The sequence below is a fragment of the Oryzias latipes genome, chromosome 14 (genome assembly GCF_053564925.1).
Source record: "Oryzias latipes strain Hd-rR chromosome 14, Olatipes_Hd-rR_3.1".
Lineage (NCBI taxonomy): Eukaryota > Metazoa > Chordata > Actinopteri > Beloniformes > Adrianichthyidae > Oryzias > Oryzias latipes.
In genome coordinates this window covers 29,765,954-29,786,048 of record NC_136250.1, presented here as the reverse complement: position 1 = coordinate 29,786,048, position 20,095 = coordinate 29,765,954, and the positions used below count along the sequence as shown (strand labels likewise).

The window sequence follows — 20,095 nt, the reverse complement described above, 5'->3', positions numbered from 1 at the left end:
TCACCGTGCACTCCATCTCCTCTGGCTCCGCCTTGATCTGTACAGACGGCATGTCTTCCTCGCTTTCCGCCTCCTTGTCTTTCTTCTCCTCTTCCTCCTTCACCCTTGCAGACTGCGTCGCCGCTTCCTTTCGCTGCTCCTTGCCAGATTCCTCCTCCTCCTCTCCGTGGGGCGGTCGAGGCCCGGTGGCCGGCTCCTCTTTCTTCTCCTCCTCTTCCTCCGCTTGGACTGCAGGTGGCGGCGGCGATGGCTGCTGCGCTGGGGGGCTGAGCTTGGCCGGGCCCCTCACCTTCTTCCGGGCGCCGACAGCACTCTTCTTCTGCTTTGGAGTTGACTGGCACTGAAGGAGAAGAAGGCCGAAGATTAGAGGAAGTAAGGTGGGCCTGAACGCAAATGAGGAGAAGAAGAATGTGGGGAGAGGGGGGGGGGGGGTGATAAGGGGGAGGTTGAGAGGAGAAATAGGGGGGGTGGGGTGAAAGGGTAAAGCAAATCATGGGAGAAAGGGGTTAGAGGAGGAAAAAAGTTGCAAGAAAAGTTGGAAAAATAGCAAGAAAAAGGAGAAGATAAATATCAGGTGAGACAGGAAGCTGCTCTGGAGTTTAGAGCAAAAACAACAACATGGTTACCTCCAAAAGACGCTGTAAAACTCTTCAATCTACCAAGAGAGGGGATGGAAACCCACTCAAGAGCACACCATGAACACAGAACAGACCAAACATGGAAAGTAAAGAAGCAGAGAGGAGAAAGAAAGACAAAGGCCTGATCCTGAGGCAGCCAGTGAGGGAATGAGAATGAAAGAGAAATAACAGCCAGAGCAGGGAGGAGTAGCCCAGCTGACCCCTCCCTCCTTTTCAGAGGCAGGCAGGCGGACACACCCTTCTCTGGAAGCTCAGCAACACAAACTCACACACACACACACACACACAGCCAGTGGGGAGTGCCAACAAACACACATATCCAGGGTAGCACACACCCCGCCTCTCCAGGCTCAATTTTCTGTCCATTTCCTCTTCCTGTCTCGACTGATTCGTCAATCAGACCAAACCTAGAAACCACAAACTTTAAATCACTTTACCAAAAAATGTCATTTACTTCCTTTGTTATAACTGGTGTAAGGTTTAAAGTTTCTGTCTTGTCTTTTCAACCAGTAAAATAAAAACAAACTGGGGAAACAATCCCAGAACAACCGTCAGGTACAGTCAGAAAAGTTTTATTAACCGTTTGATACGTACTGTGATGCTACGGACACACCGGCCATGCGATGCCCGGGTTCTTGAACATGCTTTTAGCATACGGTGGATTGTCACTACCTGACCCTGGCGCATGGATCAATGTGGTGTGACAATGTGGAACAACACAATAAACACTATCACAACTTGAATTTATCCCAACAATTGTCGGACACTTCCAATGGAAACATCCAATACGGATACAACAGTACACTTTCTCCGCGATTCGGTTTAATGGTGTATCATATGGTTTGGTTTCAATCAAACATAGACATCACCCATAGCACATAGCGAACATCCACCTCCAACCAGGATAAAGTCAAATCAGTCGCCATTTTTCAGCAATACGGACACCGCCATGTTGGAGCCAGACCACGTCAGTAAGCAGTGATTGGTAAGAGTCGGTCTGACTTTCTATGGCAACCACTTGGGCCAATCAGGACGGAGCTTGTTGGAAGGCCACACCCCTACCACTTGAAAGGAGGACACACAAAATCTGTCAAACATTTGGAATGTGTGACGTGGGTGCCAGTAGACTCCACCTATTTTTACTGAGGCATCTGATTGTTCAGTTTTTAGCTTGAATAACTTGAACTACTCCACTTCTAAACCTGGGTACTTAGTGGGTACTTCCTGTTAAAAACGCCATGGGGGAGGGGTCACTCAGTCGAGTTCCCGTATGCAGTCAATTGTTGAGATATTGTGGTTTTGGAGATGCGCTACTGTGACCCAGGCAGGCAATTTTAAAAGAAAGAATTGAAAAAAGCCAGATTGAAGCATTTGGTTTAAATGTGACGAAACCAGAAAACTCACGCAGTGTCCCAACGCAAACGAGGTATTCGTGTCCACTGGCAGCTCATCTTGTTGCACTGAGCTACAGTACAAAACTGTAAGCCAACAACAGCTTTAGCCCCACTTCAGAGGGCATTAGCATGTCACAGATATCATTGGCTAAGACAAACACCCTACTGCATGTCAATGCTACTAACAGCAATGTCCATTGGCAGCTCATCCGGTTACTGCATTGACATGCATCTCAGTGAAGCATGCTAACATCACCTATAGCCACAGATCAATGCTGCATTTCTATTGCTGACTATTGCAAACTCCTTGGGGGTTATTCGTGTTATTATTTTTGTTGTTTTGGTCAAAAATATTCTTGTTGTTGTTTTTCTGGTTTGTTTTAGCCTAAAATCTTGAACGGATTCTCCACGTAACATAATAACGTTACCGATGTAAACATTTTACATGAAATTGATCCTTATTTCACAAACCTTGTGATTTAGACCAGCAAATGGGTTGTTCGTGTAGCAATTATTGCGAAAGTAAAACAATGAGCTAGATGTTAAACTTGTGAAACAATAATACATTCAGCTTGGAAGTATATTGAAAGTGTTCATAAAAGGCAGCAATAAAATAAAGATTAAAACTGAAAGCAGTATTAAGAGGACCCATAATTGTCCTGTCAGCAGTGCAAGGAAACACTAAAGCACTGCTTGCCTTCATAATAACAGGAGCTTATAAATAAGGTTTTGGCTGTGCAGAGATGGCGTTCTCCATATGGTGAGTTTATCGGATTCGAACATTTAAACAGCAGCAAAAGTTTAAAAAGAAACTACAGTTATTTTGAATGAATTGTAAACTGGTTTGATCCTCCTTTGACGTCACTGGTTAGGATTCTGACAGATAAAAATGAAGCCTGATAAGCTGCAGATTTATTGACTGGATTTTACACCACCCAATGCCACGACAACAACAACAACACAAAAACTGACAAATGGGTGGAACGGAGAAAGGCGATTCAAGTCATCGGTCCAATGTCCTGTCAATAAAACACTTCAAATAGCACCTGCACAAACACACACACAGTTATCAAAAATAAAAAGTATATTAATAAATAATTCAAAAGAAGGTTTCATGAACAGGTTGTGTGTGTTTTTTAATCAAACCAGCCCCCAGTGGTTATTTGAGAAACTGCACTAACTGCCTACACCTGAATGTAAAATGAGAGCTTTTTTTTATACCTGATGTGTTTTGTTCTGACAAAACAACAAAAAGCTCTTCTATTTTTTATTAACACAGATTATTTCACCCAGACTCTCTTCTTTTCAACCTAGATAGCATTCCTTGTGTTTTGTTTGCCCTTGACGGACGGACGGACGGACGGAGCTGTGGCCACGCATGTGACCCGACCTCAGTGGATTCCACAGCGGGGTTAGGCTTCAGCTAATCAGCCTGGGTGTGGCTGCAAGCACCACCCCTCCAACACACATGTAAAGGAGACACACAGGTCCCCTGGCTCCATTGTTAACGCACAGAGACCCCCCTGTGCTTCTAAACAAAGGTAAAGCCAGCTTGATGCTTCACCTTCCCCCCCAGCAGGCAACCCAAAAGGTCTGAAATTTCACCAAGGACCACGTGTGAACGTATAGCTTCTACATGTTTCAACAAGTCCATTCTAGTGATCCATTCAGTCTAGGGGGCAAAAGGTGGAACCTACACTTGGCTTGTTGCCCCGCTGTTCAAAATAAAACCAAAACAATCGCACAAACATATTCGAAACCAGATGGAACACAAAGACGCCCTGAGAGCAACAAGATTTCAGAACTAGCTGTTTGCCTGAACTAAAAAAAAACGTTATATAATAATGCAGGGAAAAAAAAACAATGCATACAATGAGGTGATGCAGTTCAAGAACAATATGAAAAAGTTTTCTGCACAGTTTTCCACAAAAATGGCTGTTTTCATTGGTTGTTCTGCCGCTGATCAGCTCACATCCCAAAGGAACTTCTCTATTTAACTTCTGGATTAATACCTACTTCTTGACTGCTGGTAGTCTCTGCTTCCCAAAATGGACAAACAAAAACAAAAACATTTTTTTAACTAAATTTAAAAGCCCTGAAAAGAATTGTTGTTGGATTCCCCAAAGTTAAGAAATTTCTGGTGGATAGGATGATAAACCATCCAGGTTTTGAGCAGTCCCACACCATCACACTTCCACCACTGTGTTTTACTGCTGCCTTTTAGGCCTTTTTTTTCTTAAATCGTGATAGTGTGACTCAAAAAGTAATGTGGTGGACGCGAAGGTCCATGCTGCACATTGAGGTCCAAAAACGGTTCACAAATGCGCCAAGACTCAACCGGGATCAAGGGAGATCAGAGAAAACAGAACAGAATTTGTTTGGGATTATTTTAACCCAACCTTAGGCCGTCCCGGGATGAAGGTGGGTGCAGCGGATGAGGCGTAAATTAGAAGGTTAAGAAAAACACCAGAGTTTTCGCATTGTGCGCCAGATCACCGATCACGCCCTTTTTTTTCACCACAGCAAACAGAACGAAGCAAATCTGTCTTGATCCACATCTGCTCCCCAACGAGGCGGTAAAGGAACGTGGGTGGGGGTGGGGGGGTCCAGGAGGTATGTGTGCATGTGTGTGAAGAGCAGCACTAACGAGGAGTGATGGTGAGGGCCTGTGTGAGGAGCACACGCATGTTATGTGTGTAAATGAGGACTGACAAGACGCTTGTGTGTGTATTTGTGTGTGTATTTGTGTATGTGTGTGCCTCTCCTAGAAAAGAAGGGTGGGGGGGTTCCTGCTGTGGAATGGCAGTAACAGGGAGGGTGGGGTGGGTGTGACCCTGTCAGCCTCTGATCCTAACACAGGAAGTTGGAGTGGGGGGTACGGGGGGGATGAGGAGAGGCCCAGATTTTTTCTTCTTCAGAGACTTTGTGGTTCTTCTCAGCCAAGAAAACAGCGGAGGACCAGCGTTTGAAAAGATGTTTTTTCACAAAAACTCTGCGTTCAGACTGGAGTCAGACTGATAAACTTGACACGCCCCCCCTCCCAACATGAGAAAAACCTTCATCTTAATGGAAAAACAATGTCATGAAACGAAAAACATCAAACGTCACACATTCGGTTTGACCTGCAAGATCTCACATGTCTGGTAAAGAGACGTTTTTGACTAAACTGTTTTGGAGATTCTATTGGCCAAAGAAAAACAGCCTCCATCTAGCCTTCTGGATGCTCCTCACTCACATCGACCCCCTTCACTATGTCCATGAACCCCCTCTTTGGTCCCCCTTCCCTGTAGCTCTGCCCTCAGCATCCTCTTACCAATATGTTTTCTTTAAGTCTGAAATACAAAGATTTCAATTGCATAACATAATGCTGGACTTCAAAGATCAAAAGTACAGAAGAAGTCAGTAAAGACCAAACAGGAGTCCCCGAATCCAGGCCTCAAGGGCCGATGTCCTGCTGGTTTTCCAGAAACCCTACCTTATTTGCTGCTGATTACCTGGATCAGGTGTGTTTAGCCAATAGGGAGCTTCAATGGCTGGTTGGTTGGAAAACATGGAGGACGCCGGCCCTCGAGGCCTAGATTTGGGGACCACTGGACCAAACCATTAACTGTTTTTGATAACTGGACCGGGTGACTGAGTGTGACATCCATCCCTCCCTCCCTCCCTCCCTCCATTTCCTAAACCCGCTTTTGTCCCTTTCGGGGTCACGGGGCTGCTGGAGCCTAACCCAGGTACTTGTGGGCGAAGGCTGGGCACACCCTGGACAGGTCGCCAGTCTATCGCAGGGCGTCGCCAATAAGCAGTGATCTGTCTCAACCAGTCTGAGTTAGTGTTCCTATGGCAACTACTCTGGCCAATCAGGACTGAGCTTGTTGGAAGGCCACGTTTGGAATGTGTGACATGAGACCACCTTCTTTTATTAAGGCATTAATATATTGAATATATTAATATAACAATAATAGAAAATGAGAATTATAAGGAACATGCTTAAAAAAAGGAAGCAGAGCAAGAGTTATAATGACTGAGTAACAGCTGTTTGTTTTTCTATAGAAGTCAATGGGATTTTGGCTTTTTGGAGCCAACAGGTACTTCCTGTTTGGAACGCCAGGGGCCCAATTTTATATCTGCAGTTAAGGAACCAAAATTACACAAGTCAATCCAATGATTCAGCAAGTCACCGCTCACCATGGCGGTTAGTATTCACACTAGATCTGCACTGTCCACTAACCAGGACGCCTCTACTCTACTAAGTGGCTCACTTGTTTATTCCTGAGCACAGACTGGAGCGATACTTTGCCAGTGCTTTTTGTGAAACTCACTTTTTTCAGAAACTGGACTTTAAAGGTGGGTGTGGCCTTTTGATAGACAGGAACTTAAGTCTCCAGCTTTAGAGCACTTTTACTGGGCGTCTTCCAACAACTGTCAGGCTAGACTGCCCCGCCTTTTTGCCCTTTGTGAGGCTATCTTGTCAGCGTCTCTGCCAGAATTTAGGAGTTCAAAAATGTCAGACCGCTAAATCACGAAGCAGTAGAGCTAAATGAGTCCAAACTGCTTCCTGTACGTACTTTCATGTACACATAAGATCAGTTTATCACTGATATGACGAATATATCCCCAACATACAACCACAATCACTGGTGTAAATGCAGCTGTGTGAGACTGAAGAGGGCCTCAGTCATGCCTCATTAGTGGGTCAGTCCAACTGTAAAATCACTATTTTCCTCATTAAAAAGAGGTTGGACCACAGATTTGATGGTATTAGTCGGTGTGTAGTACTTTCTGACCAATGTTTATACTTGGCAGGCAGGATTAGCTGATAGGGATTCAAAATAAACCTTTATTGATACACGTTATTGTAAAAAGGTGAGAAGCATCTGTAAAAAAAAAATTCAACTTCATTAGTTGACTTTTATGTTTTTACAGTGTGTGGCAGCATGAGAGGGTGGAGCAGATACTATCTGGGTCATCGCCCTCCTCCGTGTCACTGCCGCCGCTCTTCAAAGCCCCCCCCCCGGCCCTGTGTGCGTGCATGTTCGGGTGGGGGCGGGGGACGGCCCCAGTTGGCCGCAGTGTTCAAGCCCCCACAGAGTTTTACACACACATATCTAACATACATGTTTCACCATAAACAGTCATTTTCTCAAGCAAAATATAAAAAAAACCTCAACGGAAAGAAAGTCATCCACATGACCAGAGGCTGAGGACGCCAGTTTTTGTGACTGAGAAACAGTCCAGCTTTGGCTTTAGCTGTCGTTTGACGATGAGCATAAGAGGAAGGGGGGAAAACAACCGCCTGGCTAAAGTATTTTCCTTCATCTTGAAGTTTTCTGATTGCCCAGAAGGTTCAGTCCACGTTCAGACGACAAATACCAGCGCCAAGATCATCACAAAACAAAATAAACAAAAACACTGTTTTTATATTTTTATATAATATTTGTATATAATATAATATATTTCTATATTTTTATAGCAACAAAGAAAAATGTGTCCAAGTTGGTGAATTCTCAGATGAAAGTGATGATAGTTTGACACTTTTAGAACTCATATTTAGAGGTGGTTTTTTGCTTTTGGGATCCAGTTTATGACCAAAAACAAACCAAAGGCTGCAGTGGTTGGTCACCTTATGAAGTCGATGAGAGATTCCTTACCACACGGAACACATGGTACCTTCCATTCTCATGACGTCCCTGCGGCCCTCGTAACCCTTATGCTATCCAAGGCACTTTACCATTGGGAGTTGGGTCATCTGGACCCACTAGACAGTGCTCTTAACCTTTTTTCTTCAGTTATTTGTGATCTTCACTGGTGTCCATGGATTACATGAAATCCTCTTCACCTTTTTGCACCTTTGTCATGGTAGGGAGAACACGTCAATGTAAGGGTGGGGTCATATGGACCCCATAGGATTGCACAGGGGGTTAAGATGCAGCCGCTCCTCTGTATGACCCTCCCAGACAAGCCAAAAACACGCCGCAGCACCTGAATGGCCCGACACGCCGTAGGGGTGGTCTTGACCAAGGCTTTACATTAAAGATAGTTATTTCAATTACTCATTTAAACTTTTTGTACCTTAATATTAACTTTAAATTTTTTTTTTCTGTCTAAAAACTACTTTTCAGCGGTTGACCTCAGATAACCTCACTCTATTTCATCCTCATTCCTCATTCGTGCAGGAAAGATGGCTTGTGTGAAAAGTATTGTTAAGCTTTGCCCAGGAGCTCGCTCTCGTCATGAGGCTGCGTTTATATTTATCGCTGGGGAGGATTTTTAGGCTGGTAACAGATTTCTAACTTAGATGTCCGTCTCTGTGGAGATACGGGTCCAATAGGTCCCACCAGCAGCGACCATGCTCTAAAATGAAATCAAGGGCTTAGCCAATGTGGGTTATACCATCATATACCGGGATAAGGGGGAAAAAATATTCATGCTACCACAGTGTAGTAACAAAAAAACATTTCATGCTAACAATTAGTTCGGAAGCTGAGGCTTCCAGCGCCCTCTGCTGGCTATTTATAACATCATGCCTAATGATTAATGACAGAACATCAATCTGCTAATTTCCACTACATTTTACCTGTCTATTTATTGTACCAAATTCTTTGTCAAAAATGGTAAATGGCATATACTTATATAGCACTTTTCTACCTACAAGGCCCAAAGCGCTTTACAGTCACACACACATTCACACACTGGTGGCGCTGCCGAACACTGGCGCCAACCTACCACCAGAGGCAAGGTGGGGTTCAGTGTCTTGCCCACGGACACTTTGACTCATGGGTGTGCAAGGCGGGAATCAAACCTGCAATCTTACGATCATATAATAATAATAATAATAAAAAACTCTATTTGTATAGCACCTTTCGAGATAAAAATCACAAAGTGCTTCACAGTAAAACATGGTAAAACACAATAAAACACAGTAAAACACAGAATAGAGAGAAAATTAAGAAAATGCTATTTTAAAAAGATAGGTTTTTAGCTACTTTTTAAAAGAAAACACTGAGTCTGCAGATCTGAGGCTGAGAGGAAGGGAGTTTCCAGAGGGATGGAGCCGCTGCTGCAAAGGCTCTATCACCTTTAGTTTTTAACCGAGTTCTCTGAACAACCAGCAGACCCTGGTCACATGACCTCAGGGACCTGCTTGGAGTGGACGGCTGCAAAAGGTCTTCTATGTAGACCGGTGCTTGGTAATTGAGTGCTGTGTGTGTTAAAACCAGGATTTTAAAATGCACTCAGACACAGACGGGGATCCAGTGCAGCTGGATTAACAACGGGGTGACGTGTGAAAACTTGGATGAATTAGTTAAAAGCCTCACAGCAGCATTCTGGACAAGCTGAAGCCGTTCTAAAGATTTTTTGCTCAAGCATGTAAAGATGGAGTTGCAGTGATCAAGGCGAGATGAAATAAAAGCGTGGATGAGCATCTCCATCTCAGAACGTGACACAATTGGACTCAGCTTTGCAATGTTTTTTAAATGATAAAAACAAGAACGTATAAGTGACCCGACATGTCAGTCAAGTGATAAAACTGGGTCTACAGTCACCCCGAGGTTCCTGACAGACGGCTTGATAGAGGAAACGAGAGGACCGAACTACTGGACTATCTTGGGAAGGCAACTGTCAGGAGCACAGACTAAAACCTCAGTTTTAGCTTCATTTAGTTGGAGAAAATTATCATTCATCCAACACTTGACTAAGTCAGACACCTATGTAAAATCTGTATTTTAAAAACATCCTGCAGTTTATAAGACACATAAAGCTGAATATCATCAGCATAAAAATGATAAGAAATATCGTTAAAAGAACTTAAAATGTGCTGCAAAGGCAGCAGATATAAAATGAACAATAAAGGTCCCAAAACTGAGCCTTGTGGCACACCAGAAGTGAGGCATGCAGAAGAGGACTTGAACTTTGAAAAAACAACAGAGAAAGATCTACCCGTCAGATAAGAGGGAAACCAATTTAACGTGGAACCAGATACCCCAACCCAATTTTTTAGCCTGTCCAGGAGGACAAAGTGGTCGACGGTGTCAAAGGCTGCTGTCAAGTCCAGTAGCCGTAGCACAGAGCATTTCCCTGCATCACTCTGCATCAGGATATCATTAGTGACTTTGAGTAGGGCTGTTTCAGTGGAGTGAGCTCTGCAAGAACCTGACTGAAAAAATGCCCTACCGCTGCACCACGGAAATATTTGAGAAAAAAAACGTCAAACAAAAGTGTTTGAATCCTCTTTGCTAAATGTGTGGATCTAGGTACAATAACCATTCGGCCTGCACCAATCGTTCAATGTGCTGACGTCACATTATGTGTTTGGCTGTCCGTTGGTCCGATGACAGTCATGTCAGATAGTGATTGGTCTGGACAAATTACTATACTACCATAGAAGAAGATATTATGTGGTCCGTTGTAAACAAACAGAGCTCCGACACGGAGCGAGATTATCTTCTGAACGTGTTTTTATTGTTATTATGATTATTATTAAGTGCATTTGCAGTCGAACGGACTGCGGTCCGAACCCTTCTCCAGACCGCACACTAGAACAAAGCACCTTCCCTGCTTGCAAACACGAAGCTACGAGATTCCAGCTGCTCTGCTCAGAGACACGGTTCGCTTGTGTGGAGCAGCAGGTTCATTCTAACAGCCACAGATCTTTTTACAAAGTGGGTTGTGGCAAAAATCTCTGTAGAAACACTATAAAGAATAATGGCAGACACAACTTATGAGGGAAAAGAACTTTGGGTTACAAAAGGAAACGTGAAATGAAAATATGTAGAGCCCGAGCAGATGTCCACGCTACGTAGTTTGTCCAAGTGGGGCTACCGTAGTGTAAAGTTATCCTCAGTCACAAGGACCCCGAGCGGTTATTGCAGGCTGAATGGTCATGGTACCTACACATACACATAACAAAATCCTTTTTTTTTAATTAAAATGTAATTTTATTGTTATTTTTATTGGTTTAATTCTTCATTTCTGAAACTGAAACGAGACCAAATGTCTTTCTTCCCTTTGAACTTCAGAGAGAAGCGGAGCAGAGAAGAGGTCAGTTTCCTTTGGTTTTTTCATGAAGGGTCCAAACGTTGCGCAACGCATGTAACCAGAGTAACTTAACACACACATGCACACACACGCGCGCACACACACAGCACTTTGCTTGTGCGACCTCAGCCCCGAAAGGCAGTAGGAAGGACTTTGTCAGAGAAAATGAAGAAAAACTCAATGTCCGAGTGTGTTTTTGTGTGTGCTTGTGCAGCTCTGAGGGTCGGAGGGGTTTGGGTTTGCATTTCCTTCACACAGGGACATTCAAACACACAGAGCGGACTCACTGAGCTGCCTCTCCGTCTCAGTTTCCGCTGTCCTCTCGCCCTCTCACGCTTTGTACTGCAGCTCAGGGTGGGGCATGGTTAATGAGTGGCAGCGACGAGACGGGGCAGTTAGCCGTTTCAGCAGAAAAGTCCCCGGTGCTGAGAAAGTTTCTGAACTTCCAGAAGGTCCAGTTTGTGGCCATCATTCCCAACGGTTTTCCAAAGAACAGAACCATTTTCCACAACCTTGAATAGACTTTTCTGTCTGTCAAACACCCAGAGTTGAGATGAGTGAGATGACGGAAATTAATTCACTTTGATGCAGACTCCTTTTTGTTTTCTTTAATTCTTCCAGTAAACCCAATAAAGTATATTCAATTTATGAATGAAAACTATTTTTTTATTTGGAAGCTGCAGGTATTTGGGTAGTGGGCGGTTTTAGTCTAGAAAAACTGCAGAAGAAAAAACAGGCAATGTTTTTTTCCTTCTTCTCTTTGTGGCGGCCAGTGAGCGCCCTGGGCGACCGCCCACATCGCCCCTAGGAGAAACTGCCACTGACCGTCAGCTAGGGCTGCACGATATGAGGAAAACTCGCGATATGCGATATTGGTAATTAATATTGCGATAACGATATAAATTGCGGTAAATAAACAAATAGCAAAAAAAAAAAAACATCATTTCCATTTCACTGCAACAGTTTAAAAATTATACTCCAAATGACCCTCGTCGACATAGGAGGCAAACATCAAACATAAAAGGGCTCATCTGATTGATCAAAAACGTAAACGGGTCCTTCTGATTGGTTAAATGCATAAAAGGATTTATTTCATTTGTTCAATATTTCAAGCTGCCATGAGTTTGTTTTAGCACATTTAAGGTAACCATTTATTGCGATTTTTGCCATCTTTTGCGGTATGCATATTGCACAGCTTGATTTCGCGATAACGATAAATTTGCGGTATGTTGTGCAGGCCTACCGTCAGCCTAAGATAAAAGATAGCGGTGAAGGTGCAGGCTGTCCACTTGATGGTGTCTTGATAGAGACAACATGAATATAATACAAAAGCCCAATTCTTTCTCCTTCCAGTTCAATAAAGAGTCTTTCTGGAAGTGCTGACAGCAAATGATTGAATGCTTATTGAAGTTAAGACATTCAATCTATTTGTTTCTCAAAGCAAAGTCCTTGGGAAAATAATGAAAGCTAACACCACTACAGCTTTTCATGGCATTGCAGTTCTCTAGTCTACAGCACAGAAGTGGGAAGATGCCATCTTCTCTTCTTGCAGGGAGCTCACGCATGCGCTTTTGGGCCGACATTACAATGGCCCATTAATTCATGCAGAGCGTCTTTACGACAGTTTGACTGACAGCAATTTAAAAGGAGAAATCCTCAGAAAGGAAAAAATGAAATGATTTCTTATTACATTTGTTGTCCTTCATTACAAAATGCCACCCATAGCGGTCAAAAACTCAACAACAAAGGATTTTCATCAAAGGGGGTCTTTATCCCTTGTGCTATCTTAGATGACCCCCCCTCACATTGACGTGTTCTCCCTAACATGACAAAGGTGGAAAAAGGTGGAAAGATTTCATGTAATCCATGGACACCAGTGAAGATCACAAATCATTGAAGAAAAAAGGTTCAGAGCTCTGTCTAGTGGGTCTAGATGACCCAACTCCCAACAATAAAGTGCCTAGGACAACACAAGGGTTACTAACTTGAACTACAAAAAAAAACACTATAAAAGAAGATGAGGATTATCAAGAACCAAAATATAATAAGGATATTAATAAAAAGGATAGTAAATAAGAACTAAAAACGTTTATCAGAGTAAGAATGGTTCTTCTGACCCGTAGAATGACTGAGTAGCAGCTGTTCATTCCTCTGTAGAGTCCAGTTCTCATTTACAGTCAATGCGTTGGACCATGTCTGTCTTTGTAGACCGAATGCATCAAACATTCATGCTTCAGTCTGTGGCTTTAAAGCAGCCCAAATCATCACAGCTCCACCACCGTGTTTGAGAATTCACATGAAAAGTAACTTTTCTCCCTCTTTGGTCTGATCTTCGTATTTCTCCAACAGTGGTTGTGTTCCAGACCCGCTTTGGTTTTTGTTCGGTTTGCAAAAATTGGATTAGAATTGGTTTATTTAGGATTTTTGTTTGGTTTTTTTAGGTTTTCTTTCTGTTGGTTTTTAGAAATCCAGACTTTAAAAATGAACTGAAACAAAAATGAAAACATCTTTTGCATCCTGTTTGAGCGACGTTATTCGTAAACATTCTTTCCATAACATATTTTAAGATTTTAAAATAACTGCAAAGGAACAAAACCTACAAATGAAAGGACCAGACGAGACTGATTATGCGTTTGTGGCTCAAATAAAATAAAAAAAGAGGCTACAAGAGTTTGCAGAGGGCAGGTACTTCTCTGTCTTCCTCTTTCTGTGAATAAAACAATTCTTCCTCCCGCACACACACCCCCCCTCACCCAGAGCTCAGTTTGTGTTTTAAACAGACCATTGGCTGAATAAAATTCTGTTTAATTAAGAAAAACTTACGATGTGCGATATTAATGATCAGTATTGCGATGCCCATATAGCTTGTGATACATGAACAAATAGTAAAACAAATACATCATTTCCATTTTACTGCAACAGTTTAAATAAGTCAACATAACTTAAATTACTCTCCTAAAGCCCCTCGTCTACATAGGAGGCAAACATCTTTAACATAACAGGCTCCATCCGATTGGTCGAACGCATAAAAGGGATTTATTTGACCCGTTAAATACGTCGAGCTGCCATAAGATTGTTTTAGGACATATAAGGCTACCATTTATTGAGATTTTCGGCGACTTTCGCACAGCTTGACATTGCGATAACGATAAATTAGTGTTTTATTGTGCAGGCCCATTCTAAACGTATGAACAGAGGTCAATGCAGGAGGGAGAAGCTGCAACATCTCTGCACAGCCAGAAAAGACCCGTTTCTGTTTCACTTCAAGCCTGAGAAGAAAAACTTTTCTCTCACCCCACCCAAAAAACGCCACTCCCATGCAGCCCCCCCCCCCCCCCCATCCCTCTGTCAGCTGTGGACGGACCGACGCCCCTCAAACGGCATCCTCCTACGGAGCTGCACTGCAGAAAGTTCCAGCAGCTCCAGAAGAAACCAGATAGGAGTCAGGGAGAAAGTTGGCCCACGCGCCTCGCCTTTCATCACGCCACCTCTGCTTTTCAGCTCCGCTTTTTCCTGAATAGATAACAGGACGCCGCTTATCTGTCTGACTGACAGGAACGAGGGGTCGCCCCGTGACCCACATCTGCTCCGTCAACACTGACCGCCCCAGATGTGGGTCACGGAGGCCCTTGATTGTTGACCAATCCTGACCCGGGACCGTCAAGGGCAGAGAAAAACACCAGTGAATTTGAGGAAATGCAGAGAAGAAAAAAATCTAGGATATTTATCATTTTGGGATTTTCTGTAGAAAAGACTGCAAAATAAAAAGATCAAACTCTCATAACCAATGTTCAAATTCTACTGGATTTTCTTCAAATAAGTTCCAGAAAGGGCCAACAAATATGTTTTACACAAAATCACCAACCTATACGATAAACAATGATAAAAGACAAACATATCCTAAAGGAGAAAAAGGTTAAAGAGGTAAATATACAAACCAAAGTTATTTTTCTTGTCAAATTAAAATAAGATAACAGCAAACAAAAAAACGAAAATTAAAGGCATGTGAACAAAATTAAAAAGAAAATGTGAAAAAAGCTAAACATTTTAAAAAAAGAAAACTAACAAGGGAAAAAGCTAAATATAAAACAAGTTTTTTACAGAAATAATTTAAATAAACCAGTTAGCATCCAATGATATAGCAGAACCGAATTAAAAAAGAAAATAAAAGTAACCTGAGTAACAAATGCAATTAAAATAAATATTGTTTTAAAAGAGTTATCTTGCTTAACTGATTCCAATAAACTAAAACTGCCTTTTTCAGTAAAAGATCAAAGTATAAAAATGTAATATAAAATATAAAAAACATATAGTATAACAAAACAAATCTGTTTCAAACTAGCATGTGCTGCAGGGATCAACCAATCAAACTGCAGAACAGCGGGCGGTCACTGTTTACCTTCAAACATCTCAAACTTCACTCCGGTTTATGAGAACAAATGGGGACATTTGAAGAAAACCAGCTGCAGGGAGGAAGACGAGGAACCGGGCTGCAGGAACCCTGACCCACAAACATGGAAGAACCCTGAGGAGCCTCATCTTCATCACACACGTCTGCGCTTTTATGATGAAGCATCCACCTTTGCAGCGGTTGATGATTACATCATTTTTAACCTTTGCTTTTATTCCCTTGACTACTATTTGAGCAGTTATAAAACACAAAATAAGATCACATGAAATGAATGGTTTTGAGGATAAAGGAATATATATACATACATTTATCAATCCCACGTTAAAAACAGTCAAAATGTATACGAAAATAATGGGGGGAAATTCTGGGAATAAATTCACGTTATAATCTAAATAAAGGTGATTAATGTTGTCATGTTTCTTTCTATGTAAAAAGCTCGGGTTCTCCTAAAAACAGAAGGGAGGCAAAGGGAGGAAATGCTGCCAATCAGGAGCAGAAAGAACAGGAAAAGTGTTCTAATGCAGAATAGAGGAGGTGCAGTGAAAAACGACAGGAATTTCCAAATAAATCACTTTCTTCTTCTCTTTTGGCTTTTTCATCGCCCTTTTCAAAGCTAACTTTGAGCAACAGCGCCCCCCTAGAAGCAGATGCTGGAACTGTATGATCATTTAATCTGTCCTACTCACTGACTCCTCCCCCTGGTGTTCCAAACTGGAAGTACCTGTTGGCGGCAAAACCCCATAGAGCAGTGTTTTTCAACCAGTGTGCCGCGGCACACTAGTGTGCCGTGGGAGATGGTCAAGTGTGCCGTGGAGAAATTGCCCTCATTAATCATTCACTGATCTAAAAACATTTCCCATCTCCAGGAAATCAGCTCTTTGTTCATCCAAACAGGCCCTGATAAAACACTGAGGAGTTAGGAATATAAAAGATCTTAAAATTACTTTTTCTTTGTGTTTATTTAATTCTATTAAAGAAATTTTGATAAGAATGACGGTACTGCGAGTTAGCTGCAGCTATGACAGTTTGCGGAAAAGTCCCGTCCCTTTAACTGTCTCCACCAATCATTCTTGAAGGCTTAATCACATGTCATCAGTCTGACCAATCAGAAGTGCTTAAAGTCTTCACTTCCTTGTTCTTAATTCTGCTGATAAAGTCGCTCAGTTCTAACATAAATACCAGCTAAAGCTCTTCTTTAGCGGTGTAGCTTTCCACAGAGTCCGGTGTCAGACCGTGAAACAAGTGGACAATACAATGAAGCTCATTGACGCGAGTCTTTCTGCAAGTTTTCGGCAGTTTTCACACTACATCTCCCATGATGCATTGGCTTAAAGGGCCAGTGCACAATGAGTTGTCCTTGCGAAACGCCTTGAAACCCGAACAAACAAACAGTTTCTAAATTTTCTAATTTAACTTTCATTTCATCTCTTAGAAAAAAACAGCCGCAACTTCCTGCTTTTCCGGCCACAATTATCACAAAAATGCACGTGAGATTGCGGCTGTCGATCAATACAGACCATGAATTTCTGTTTTTTTTTTTTTTTTTTTTGGATGCTGGTGTGCCGCGGGATTTTTGTCAAGGTTAAAGTGTGCCGTGGCTCAAAAAAGGTTGAAAAACACTGCCATAGAGCAGTAAAAAACTGTTATTCAGTCATTCTGTGGGTCAGAATAACCATTCTTGCTCTTTTTTTCTTGATTATTCTCTTTTATTTAAGCTATTAACTGACCAATCAGATGCCTCAATAAAAGTAGGCGGAGCCTGCTGGCCCCCACGTCTTACAGCGTTTGACAGATTTCGTGTGGCGCGCTTTCAAGTGGGAGGGGTGTGCCCTTCCAACAAGCTCGCTCCTGATTAGAGAGAGGTGGTTTCCATAGAAACGTAGACTCTGGCTCCAACCTGTAAGACTGAATTGATGATGTCACAGTTGCTCAGTCCAGTTCTCTGTTGCAGTCGATGGTCCTGCAACAGACTTCGGTTCTGGAAAGGACATCTAACCAAGCCAGACCATTTAAAAAGTTAGACTAAAAACAAGTTCTAAAAAATTTTAGTATCTGTTCTCAGACCTGTCTGGACCTTTGTGCCCAAAAACAGGAAAAGAAAGAATAAACTAGAAACCCTTCCATAAATCAGGGCGTGTTGGTATCATTGGCACTCTCGTCTTTTTCTTTGTCTCTCTTGTGATCAACAGATGCTGCTGAACTTTGACCCCTCTCTGCGGAAACACGGGAGACACGAGATCTGAAAGCCGCCAACACAGTCGAGACGAAAAGGTGCCGCAAATGTTCTTGGTGTTGCTCACAAACGCTGTTGCTGTGTGTGACAGCACTGCTGTGAGGAACTGGGTGTGGCTCCATCTGGCAGGCAGGGAGAAGCTGTCTGCTATCACACCACACCCTGTTGACGCAACGGCGGCCACCAGGTCCCTATCTGCACACGTGCACAGGCGACAGCGCCTGCTCAAACCCCAACGCTGCGGTCTGCTCACTTCTCCAAAGCTGGTTCTGAATTCAAGCTCTGCATGCAGCCAGAGCGCGGCGACAGACGTTGAAAACACGTGTTCGCTGTCTGTCACACGCCGTGAGCAGATGTTCCCATTCAACAACCGTCAGCAAATGTCCGCGCTGCTGGCCCAGTCACGGCGTCGCTCCTGCAGCCGGCAGGGTTCAAACTCGGCGACGTTTGTGCTAGACGCCCACAAAGGCAGAGGAAGTGCTGAGGAAGGCAGAAAAGTCCTGAGGCCTTCAGAGGCTTCAGAGCACCCGCCTGAGCAGCCTCTCTCACCTGGATCGTCCCAAGAACTGGCTTCAGTCGATCGAGTAATGAGAAAAATTGGAACCGGACCGGTTGTGATTGGGACAAACTGTCTGGAACCAGTATGCAGTCCCTGCTGGTTTAAGGTGGTATGACACAGAACAACTCCAAGCAGCTTTCTCTGTAGTCCCACTCTGATCATCTTTCAATCTGTTTTCAAAGCGTTCCCAGCGGTCTTTACATTACGATGATGCCTTTTTTTTTTAGCCAAAATTCCAAAAACCTGTTGTTTTCTAGGACATAGTTTCTGCAGAGCGGCAGGAGTTCATTAGAACTTCACCTCTGAGTTGTGGGCGGGACCCCAACCCTCCTTTCCCGTAACTGAGAGTTCACTCTCTTCTGCTAGCTCCCACCCCCAACCTAACCTCACCAGAAAAACAAAAACAGCGAGCGATATCGTAGCTATGCAGCCGTCCGGTTCTGATCCAGATTCCAGCTCAGACGAGGAAAACAAAGACGTTCATGGATCCATTTGTCTGACAGTGGAGGCATCAGGATGGAGCGGAGCAAGGGGGCTTGTGGCCCCGCCCAGCAGATTTTTTTACGTCACAAATACAACCTTTTTCAAACGGCATTTGTTTGTCTGCTCCTGATTGCTAACCTGATCTTCTTGTGTTTCGTGAAGGTTTTCCTGCAGGGCAGCTGCAGACCCGGAATTCTCTGGAATCGTAAACTCGGATGGAAGAAAATATCAGAACGCGACAACAAAGCTGAAATTGTTCAAAGATTTATTCTAAAAAAAGAAAAAAGGTTGACCAGTCGTGTTTGTGAGTGTTTTTCTGCAGAAAAGAGCATTACTTTTCAGTAAAGAAATGATAAAAGATGGTTTTGTTATTAAAATGTGTTTGTTCCTCCTGTGGGTTCTGCAGGTTCTGCTGTAGAAACACCTGAACTCCCTTAGAACCTGCAGACTGAGGTTTGATGCAAGCAGCAAATCAACGAAAGATGTTTTTAAAATCGGCAGGCGGGGCAAACATCAATAAACATCTTTGAAAGTAGCACAATTATCTGATACGCCCCTTTTCTGGCCCCGCCCCTCTCCACGCATGACACACCCACTGCCTTTTTTCCAACCCTGTCCCCCCCCTTTTCCCACATCTCCCTTCTCTTCTCTTTGTGGCCACCTTGGCAGCGGCCACCGTTGTCATGGAGACGGGATTCTCTCCCCCCGCTACGCTCTTGGTTAATAACTGTGCTGCGGTTGGTAAGGATGGGGGGGGGCACTCTCCTTCACCACCGCTGTCACCAGCGCCGTATCACGGCCTAATCTGAGGTGACACCGCCAATGTCCTCACATGCACAGGCGTGCACACACACACACACACAAGCACACGGCAAACACTTGAAGCAGCTCCCAGAGAGGAAGAGTAAACACACACACACACACTTAATCTCCTCAAACCCCGCCCTTCTTCTCCCACCAACACACTCGTTCACATCAGCTACACCCCCCGCTCCCATCAGGAACCCCCGTCTAGAGACGGCATGACGACCACGGCGTCCGCTTCCACGCCTCCGTCCAGAGTCGGGATCTAACTCTGCACTCGGTCCAGATCCTCAACCAGAGTTTGGGGTTAAATCTGTTCAAGTCATCATTTCACACTGTTCACTATCAGACGACTAAGGAAAAAAAGAGATTATTCTGATTAAAAACAGGTTTTAGGGATTAACAGGTGACTTTGAGCTGATCTCATACTTTCAACGACAAATCCTACACATTTGATAAGAATGTTTTCTAATCAATCAATCAATCAATCAATCAATTTGTCCTTTGTATATCTGCAAAGCAGACAAAATGACATGA

The 20,095-nt window shown here is 43.4% G+C and overlaps 1 protein-coding gene and 1 long non-coding RNA gene across 3 annotated transcripts in view; one reads left to right on the top strand and one right to left on the bottom strand.

Moving 5' to 3' along the window:
* klf8 (Kruppel like factor 8) overlaps positions 1 to 20,095 on the bottom strand; it is a 74,762-nt gene that overhangs the window by 35,536 nt on the left and 19,131 nt on the right. For both annotated transcript variants that reach the window (XM_023962654.2, XM_023962655.2), the window contains exon 2: positions 5 to 340. In XM_023962654.2, the coding sequence (XP_023818422.1) occupies positions 5 to 340 (336 nt within the window). The remainder of the gene's footprint in view (positions 1 to 4; positions 341 to 20,095) is intronic.
* LOC144983717 (uncharacterized) lies at positions 247 to 18,272 on the top strand. Its single transcript, XR_013647487.1, has 2 exons — positions 247 to 377; positions 17,669 to 18,272. It is a non-coding gene; the product is annotated as an uncharacterized LOC144983717 (long non-coding RNA).